Genomic DNA, 9,242 nt, shown 5'->3' with positions numbered 1-9,242 from the left:
CGTTGCAGATGTGAGCACATCATCCAGGCCCTTGTACTTTGCTCTGTCTCTGGAATCCCTGCTCGTGTCGTTTGCAGCATTTGTGAAGTGATCATGAAGCACTCGGTAGTTTTCCCAGACTGCTCTGACGCTCCTTTCACTTGAAGCCACCCAGCGGATGGACAAAACACGCCCTATCACCAGGAGACGCTGTCCGACTGCTTGCGCACACTGCGCTAACTGCCTCTGATTTTTGGGGGAGGCATGGAACAAGGAATAGAGTTTGTCAAAAAAGATCTGGAAATGATTGAGCCCTGAGACCTCCTTGACCACATCCCCAACTGCCAGCTCTAGACGATGATTGGAGCAGTGCCACACAAACAGGCTTGGGAATTTACTACACAACTGGGTAGCAACGCCTGTTCTCTTCCCTAGCATGACTGAAGCCCCATCACATGCAAAAGGAACGAAACACTGACCTAAAAAGTCCTCGTTAAAATCTCTTCCAAGACACTCCATTAACGCCTTTGTGATGTCATCAGCCGTTGTTCCATCCAACTCGATCAGCTCCCAAAAAAACGTTTCGGGCTCAGCATCAGCTAATGCTGAGCGTAGACACACAACAAGCACCGTTTTACCACTAATAGTGGTAGATTCATCGACCAAAACACAAGAGTTTTCTTTGGTTTTCTGTAATGTCTTTTGCCATTTTTTTCTTCAGCTCATGAGCTATGTGGTCGATGATTTCGCCACAGGTTTTATTGGAGTGCAAAACCCTGCCCACGTTCAGCCCATTCAGTTTCTGTACATTCAAATCAATTGGCATGTCTGTGAATGGCCGGCTATGTTTGCCAATTTTATATACCGTTCGAAAAACTCTGATAGTGGTGTCTAATTCAGATTTATGCATAGACTGCACTTGATGTTGAATAGTTTCACGTGAAGCAGATGTAAGGATGTCAGCAGCTTTTACATGGGCTTGTGATTCTTTATGTTCTTTGATTTTTTTTCTCAGGCTAGCTTGTTGTTTGCCCTTGTCAACACCGAAATGAGACACTGCACACTCACCCCATTCAGTTGACAGTTTCAGTCCTTGTCCAGTGTGTATTCCCAAAGATTTGACATCTCTGCATATCCGACATCCTAGCTTCTTATCTTTTAAGAAGGAGCCATGCATTGGTCTTGCAAAAATATTGCACCTGGTCCGTTGTCCAGCAGTCAGGTGCATCGCTTTGCCCGGTGTTGGTGGTGGCAGTTGCGCCAGCAGCAGCTAACGTTAGAGGCTCTGGAGGAGGCGGCGGAGCTAGTGCTAATGCTAATGCACTAGAACTTGGAGCAGGAGGATCAACCAAAGAAAGCTCCCCATCAGACACAATTTCCAACACAGGCACAGCATTCTCTGTATTTGAAGTTTCTTCCGGCGACAACCGCTGTCTTTTTGCACTTTTATTAATCCATGCTAACATTTTAGAAATGCTAATTTGTGACGTGACTTGCTTTCCCTCTCTCGGGGGCGTGCCTGCTCTGTTCTATCACTCTACATAGCCACCCACTGGGTGGGAGTTGCACTGCATAAACACAACACACGTGCATCTAGGTATGTAAATTGTAAAGCATTAAAACATGGTTTTACTAACAGTTTTCAGTATGTTGTTACTTCGGCATTATTATTATTATTATTATTATTATTTTGAAACGTGTATTACTATTAAATCACGGTCAAATAGGTTAATTTTGACATAGTCGTTTCCACCACAGTATTTACATGGAGAAGATAAGCCCCTCTCCAGCACGTTCTGTTTGAATGACAGGAGTAAACAGCTGACAGCCGCTGTGAAACTCCAGCGGTTAGAGCGATGAGAATGTCCGTTCGGCACCTCATGACGCATCTACTGAGTACCGGGCGGCTGTATATACATATATGGATGTATAATAAGAACGGCGGGAGAGTGTTGAGTACTGGCACGGTGCATGAGTACCGGAGTACCGCCAGCATGCCGGTACTGAGCAAGAAGTGCCGGTACTCCATGGGTCAGAACCAGAAATGCCGGTACTGCGTACCGGTGAGTACCGGCCCAATTCCAGCACTGACTACAACTACAAAAAGCATCGGTTTGTTTTCTCATCAGGAAATGCAGACCGGCTCAAACAAACGATTTTTAATCATCATCCTCACTCATCATTTAATGTATCATATGTTCGCCGAATTGACATGAAAGCACTAATACATGTAGTTTCATCCACTTGAGTTTACAACCACAAAAATAATCGATTTGTTTTTATATCACATCCGACGGGAGGAAATTCAGCAGCTCTCACTCCCGATTTTTAATCCTAATGTAATCATCATCTTCACCACGATCATTTATGTTTATGTCGCCGAATTGACATGAAAGCACTGACAAATATGAATATACTGTAGTCAACTTCATTAAAACGTTATTAACGTGCCTAATCTCAGTAATTCACCATTTCTACGCATGACAACACACTTTGTCCGTGTTTGGCTCTCGAAGCGTTCCCGCATTGACGTCACTTCCGGCTTCCCCCAAAACTTCAAAATGAGTCAAGGAATTTCCCCGCGATGTTCGAAATTATTGATATTTAACGGAACGGTATCGTTTTTTCTTTTTTAAACTGACGGTTCGAGATTACTAGTAGCCCAATATTTCATTGCACAACAGTTGTTGGGATGGTGTCACAGGCTCTTTAACGCATGTGCAGAATGGCCCGCCCCATACGTGACACCAGTGGCAGCGCCAGGGTATGGCTGGGGTAGGCTACACCCATACCAAGAAATGGCTTAGCCCCACCATGAAAAATGATGTTAAAGTAAGCTAAATAAAGTCTGCCAACTCGCGGAGTAAATTGCACAGACAGCAGTTAGTAAGATTGATTTCAGTAGCCACGGTTTTGAAAACTTTTGTCACATAGTGATCGTCTTCTCAATAGAACATCTTTGATAACGGCGTGGTGTTGTTGCAGGAAGTCCCGACGGAGAATACTTTTGCTGTAGTACAGGGCAGAGCCATATAATAGTAATAATATGGCTCTGGTACAGGGGTGCACATAACTGGTACGCAGGTTATGTGCGTAATCTGAAATGCGTACCGTCACTTGTGTCACAAAGCGCATTTGCGTACCGACGTACTTGTGAAGCTTTTCCAGAAGGCAGTTAGATCACCGGACGACAGAGTCGGTCTCCGTGTGCACAGACAGGGCTGCTGTTAACGTCGGTCTGTACAACGGAACTGTGCCAAAACTACGCCAACCGGCTGCGGAGGGAGACTCCCCCCTTCACTGGAGAACTACGCTAAAACAGCTGATCACAACGTTCACACTCTGTGGTCACGAAGTACTCCACTAGCGCCTCCCCCCCTATGTCGACTTTCCTGAAGTACTCCCCCGTTGATAGAAATCAACACGTAATGAATTAAGACCCCACGGTTTGATGATTGATAGGTGTGTGGGTTGTCTTTCATTTTGACACGCAGAAAAACGTTATAATAAACATAGATAAACAATAGATAAACATAGATAAACAACGTATGTTAAATGGATATATCCGCCTTCTTTCATTTATCTTTCCATTCCCAACAATATACATAAATAAATGGCATATTTTGGACATATGGTGATTAATCATGATTAATTAATTTTTAAGCTGTGATTAATCGGATTAAAAAATGTAATCGTTTGACAGCCCTAATATATAGTACAGGGTTCATACACTTTTTCACCAATGATTTTCAATGACTTCTCCATGACCTTTACCTAATTTTCCATGACCAAAAAAATTACTCTTTCTCAGCAGTACCAATGAAATTTGTTTATTTTAACATGGAACAGGAAAATAAGGTCTGCATATGAATCATGTTGTGCCTATCTAAAACCAATCAAATAGGCTATAGCTTCTACACGCTAAAGCAACTCAAATCTCTCACCAGCAAAATACAGTCAGTTAAATGCCATTTTACGTTTCATTATACGATACAGTATTTAATATCATTATAGTATTACTATTTTGGCGATTAGATAAAATATAAATTATAGTTTATGCAACTTTAGTTACATTTCCACGACTTTTCAAAAACGTTGGAAAAAATATTGTTTTCCAAAACTTTTCCAGGGCCTGGAATTAGCATTTTGAATTTCCATGACTTTTCCAGGTTTTTAATGACTGTAAGAACCCTGATAGTATAATGTAAATGCACAAAAAATAAGCATTCTTCACTGAAAGGAGACAAAGATTAGCCATGAATGCAAAGGTACTTTAATAAAATAATGAGTTTTACAATTATATAGATTTCATGTAGGTTGTGTAAATAAGAAACAAGATATGTTTTCATGATTGTTAAACCAGGAGAAAACAAGGTGGTGGGGTTCCAGGTAGTGTTGTCACGATACCAACATTTTGGTTTCGATACCGATACCAAGTCGAGAATTGCGATTCCGATTCTTTTTCGATACTTTTCTTAAAAAAAGGGAAAGAGTCTTAAATATAATCAGGGATGCAAACTCATCAGGTATGAAAAAGGTGACAAGGATCCGAGCCCCCCGACCCCACGGAATATCGGCTTTAAAATTAGGAATAACAGGATTTTAGCAGTCAGAACAACTAAAGCAGCAGTGTTAATAATAACAGAAACGCCAAAGAGTCACATATAATATAAATATATATAAAAGCTTTTATTTTAATTGTGTAGCAGTCAGTTTAGAATTTTGGCAGCACTGTTGAGCATTTTGAAAATGTATTTTCATGCCTCTGTGCAAGGCTTAGTCTTTCTATCTTTATAGCCACTGGTGTAAAGTAACTAAATTCATAAACTCAAGTACTACTTGGGTACAATTTTTAGATACTTGTACTTTATTTAAGTATTTCAATGTTTCTTTTGCTACTTTGTACTTCTAATCCACTACAGTTCTGAGGTACATGGTGTACTTTTACTCCACTACATGTATTAATCCCTTTAGTTACTTCACAGATCTGGATGAATGATGTGAAATCTAATCAAGTGTTGAATCAGACTTTAGTTCCACCTGGAGTAAATCCACCAGCTACCCTGCAGTATACAAAGTACTTCAAACTAGCTGCACCTTCACCAGCTTTGAGAACACTTTCATGATCAATCATTATAAAACATATCATACATATTATTCTGAAATGGACCAATCTGCACAATGACTACTTTTCCTGTCGCTACTTTAATACTTTTACTTGAGGAACATTTTGAATGCAGTACTTTTACTGTAACAGAGTATTCCTACACTCTGGTGCTTCTAGTACAAGACCTGAGTACTTCTTCTTTTACTGTCGCTACTTTAACTATATTTTGAAGATAATACTTTTGTACTTTTATTTGAGGAACATTTTGATTGCAGGATTTTTCCTACATTCTGGTACTTCTACTTTAACTCAAGTACAAGACCTGGGTACTTCTACTTTTACTCAAGTACAAGATATATACTTATACCACCTCCGTTTATAGCCTATGAAAAAAACTAATAGAAAACGAAGGCTAAAGCTAACGTTAGCAGATAGTGATGCTAGTTTGCTAGTTAAGTTTGCTCAACGATAATATTGCGACAAAAAAGCTGTTCAGTGCACATCACGCTCTGCCGCTCCGACAGGGAGCTCTGCTCTGAACACCTGAACGGCCCGTTCACAGACTTCTGGCGTCTTTTTTGTCAACAAGCCGAGGCGCAGCGGCAGTTGCACTCCCACTTGCAGCCATGCTTCTCGTTTTCTCACATGCTCTGGCAGCTAGCGCGTGGCCGCGTGCACGAGAGAGGGGAGGGACTTAGAACGTGCTTGAGAGGAGCGGGACTGCAGGCACGGCTGCAGTGCAGGGAGTGGAAGCAGAGTACTTTTCCCCGTCATTCTTAAAGTACCGATACTAATGAAACGGAGGAATCGTACCGTTTTTAACGGCAGGGTATCGCGGTACCTTTCAAGTATCGGTACACCGTGCAACACTAGTTCCAGGTTTAGTGAAGCTTAATTTGGCACTGTTTGAAAACCAGTGAAATGTTTTCAGAACAAGATACATTTTTTCTTCGGCAGACATTTAATCTTTTTGAGCCTCATTGGCTAAATCGTCCAGGTGTTGTCCGTCAAAGCGTATAAAGTGCCATCCTTCACTGTCTGTGAGGTCCTGAGCGCCTTTAGCAGCGTAGAAGTCTCTGGACGGGGTATTCCAGTCCAGCACTGATAACTGCAGCCGCACACACTGCTTCTCCTTCCCCACCTGAGAAACAGAACAGCCATCATCTTCTTCTTCATCACACTGGACAATTTTTCTTTAAATGTGCTTTAGAGGCCAACAAACATCCTTGGTGTGCCCTATTAGCTCAACTTACAGAACGTGTGTCAAATGTGTGGGAGTCTTTACCGCATGTCGTCCCCTCACTCTCTCCCTTTCCTGTCAATGTTAAGCTGTACTAGTCAAAAATAATCTTTAAAGAAAACACATTCTTACCTTAGCGACTTTGCAAAGTAAACCCTTTCCAAATCCATTTCCTGTAAAGGTAAATCAATACAAAACATTTACCAAATCAATGAAACAGAAATTGCAAGACGAAGACAGTACATAAAACGTATTTGTGAGAAGTACTTAACACATAGTTTACCTCTGAATTCTGGCATCACGTATATGTCCTCCAAAAACACTGTCGGCCCCTTCCATGTACTGTAAGTGTAAAAGTAAAGGGCGTATCCAACTACTGTGAATCCTACATGGACAAAAAGGAACAAGCACTTCAAAGACAAGCAGTAAGAGTTACAGAAACATTGAAATGGCGACAAATAAAGAGGATTGTTTTCTTGTTTTGCATTAAAAAAAAATCATTATTGACTCTTTATTATCTGTGCAAGATGCCGATAAGTTTGGAGCATGCTGACAGGGGGAGATAACCATGGCTTTGATCAACACTTTACCATCTTTAGATGTATTCTCCTCAGGCACTTCTGCAACGAGGCATTCAAAGAAAGGATTCTGGCAGAAACCGTCCCGCTCCAGTTCTAAAGTAAACAAACAAACAAACAGATTAAGCACCTAAAAGCAACATTTTACATTATAAATAATATGAATTATCTGCAACCAAGTGACACATCATAAACAAGACTTGAAACATTTCAAAATTAATTCTCAACCTTTTTTTTTGTTGCATCTCTGCTCTTATTAAGCTAAGATAATAACACTGCTACAAAATATTAAATTACATAAGAAACTAAGAAATGATTTGACTTTAGCACAACCAACTACTGCACATCTTTTAATTGGAAGGTTTAATGCAGACTAAGTTGTTAACTCATAAACTTATTGAATGCATTTCCTACTTCAGTATGTGCACTTTTACTTAGTAAACTATAGTACTTCTTCCAACACCGGTAGAAATCTATTTACAACTACACTAGTGTTCAAAAAGTCAACCCTGGTACCTCTGTATTGTACATAGTCACACTTTGGAGGGACAGTTCACATGCGCCGTGTTATGCATGGCTGCTGCACCTCGCGGGAGCGTGCACAGCGTAAAGCCAAAACTCACAGACATTTCAATGATTTGTCCGGCACAGTTAGGTTTGGAAACGGTATGATTTCCTTTTTGGAGGGCATGCATCACGGCATAACACCGGAGCCTCGCTGCGGGGAAACGTTGGCGCTGTTCCGAGTTTGTTCTAATCTGTCAAAAATGACGAACTGCTTTCAGATTTGTCCGTCATTGTTAAAAAAAAATCCGTCATAGACGGAAAATATTCGATTAACGCGACCTCTGACTATAGTAAACGGTCTTGAGGGAAAAACTCTTAATTATTTCTAAACAAAATGGCTGCAAATAATTTTCTGGTACAAGTACCCACAAATGTGTACTTAAGTGCAGTACTTGAGTAAATGTACGTAGTTACTTTCCACCACTGCACTTTAGACAATGTCACACTTCAACATGCAAACCCAGTAGCACTCATAATAACTGATATGCTGGTACTATAGAGCTCTTTCACAGACATTGATATCCAGAGTAGGAAAAACACAGCATTTATTTTAATTATCGATGCCATCACTTGCCGTGTTTGTCCAATACATTATGAGGAGCATTACCTACCTTCATGGGATATCTTCACTTGGTCGGGCATTTTTTCATAAACCGCCAATTCCTGAGAAAAGGGGGGTTAAAACCACACTTTATGTGTAAATATGTATACAATAAATGGCGTGAGGCTCTTTCATTGAACAAATAACCTTAAAAGACGTTCAACCTAAAGTTATGGTTTCAACACACAGTGAAGTCAGGTAGGCACAGTAAAGTGAAGTCAGTCGCATGTCACATTAAGCGTCTTTGAGTTGTGAAAAGCGCTATATAAATAAAATGCATTATTATTATTAATAACAACCCAACCCAAACCTCACCAATATCATTCTCGATATTTCTTTGCAGTCTTCTTTTGTTGCAGCTCGTACTTTGAAATGCATCTTTGGTTCTAATTCTCTAAGTCCACTCTTTATCCTGACTTCTCCACTACCTTTTTGTTCCAGAGTGAGACAGACGTCAAGTAACTGTCACTACCCGATCCGTCCCCCTGCCAGATCGGTACTGCGCATGTGCGAGATGGTCCGCCATATTGGACAACTCCGGACGGCAGCCCAAGATGGACATTTGACACAGTAGCTTTTAGCAAATCTCAAAAAGAAAACTCGAGAGAGATGAGTTATTGTTATTACAACGTGACTTCACTATTATTTAACAACTCTTTTTATTGGGTTCTTTTATTTGGGGTTAAGTACATTGTCAGAATAAGTGAGATATGGATTTAACTTCTGTTAGACAGCCATCATACTGAATACATATTTACTGTGAATGTATGCAAAAATGTATGGCATATGGCTGTCTAACAGAAGTTAAATTCATCCCTCACTTATTCTGACAATGTACTTAACCCCAAAAAAAAAATTGTAAAAAATAAAAAAATTGTAAAAAAAAAGTTTAAAAAAACCGCACAGCCTGCGATTTTTATTAACTTTTTTTTTACTATTTATTTTTTATACATTTTTTTTTTGTTCTTGTGTGTCAGTCATCCACACCAATCAGAAGTGCTGTGCTCCACATGTACCAGCCATTGTTAATCAATCAGAAGTAGCCCATGATAGAAGGTGATAGACAGATTGATCCAATCACCTGCCAAGTGCTTCTGAAAGTGCCTGCCCTTTCCAAATGGCTTCCAATGGAGCTTTCCTAGATGGTTTGGTGAAACAAACCATCTGGGC

General features: G+C 40.3%; 1 protein-coding gene across 1 annotated transcript; it reads right to left on the bottom strand.

The window, feature by feature from the left end:
• Positions 1-4,236: 4,236 nt before the first annotated feature.
• Positions 4,237-8,577, bottom strand: sat2b (spermidine/spermine N1-acetyltransferase family member 2b). The gene is made up of 6 exons (XM_034099870.2): positions 8,388-8,577; positions 8,083-8,134; positions 6,917-7,000; positions 6,610-6,711; positions 6,459-6,499; positions 4,237-6,227 (listed from the first exon to the last, which is right to left on the bottom strand). The coding sequence occupies exons 1-6, from the start codon at positions 8,448-8,450 to the stop codon at positions 6,048-6,050; spliced, it is 522 nt and encodes a 173-aa protein (XP_033955761.1). The 5' UTR covers positions 8,451-8,577; the 3' UTR covers positions 4,237-6,047.
• Between the last annotated feature and the right edge of the window lie 665 nt (positions 8,578-9,242).

The sequence above is a fragment of the Pseudochaenichthys georgianus genome, chromosome 14 (genome assembly GCF_902827115.2).
Source record: "Pseudochaenichthys georgianus chromosome 14, fPseGeo1.2, whole genome shotgun sequence".
Classification (NCBI taxonomy): Eukaryota; Metazoa; Chordata; class Actinopteri; order Perciformes; family Channichthyidae; genus Pseudochaenichthys; species Pseudochaenichthys georgianus.
This window is presented reverse-complemented; position numbering and strand designations above follow the sequence as displayed.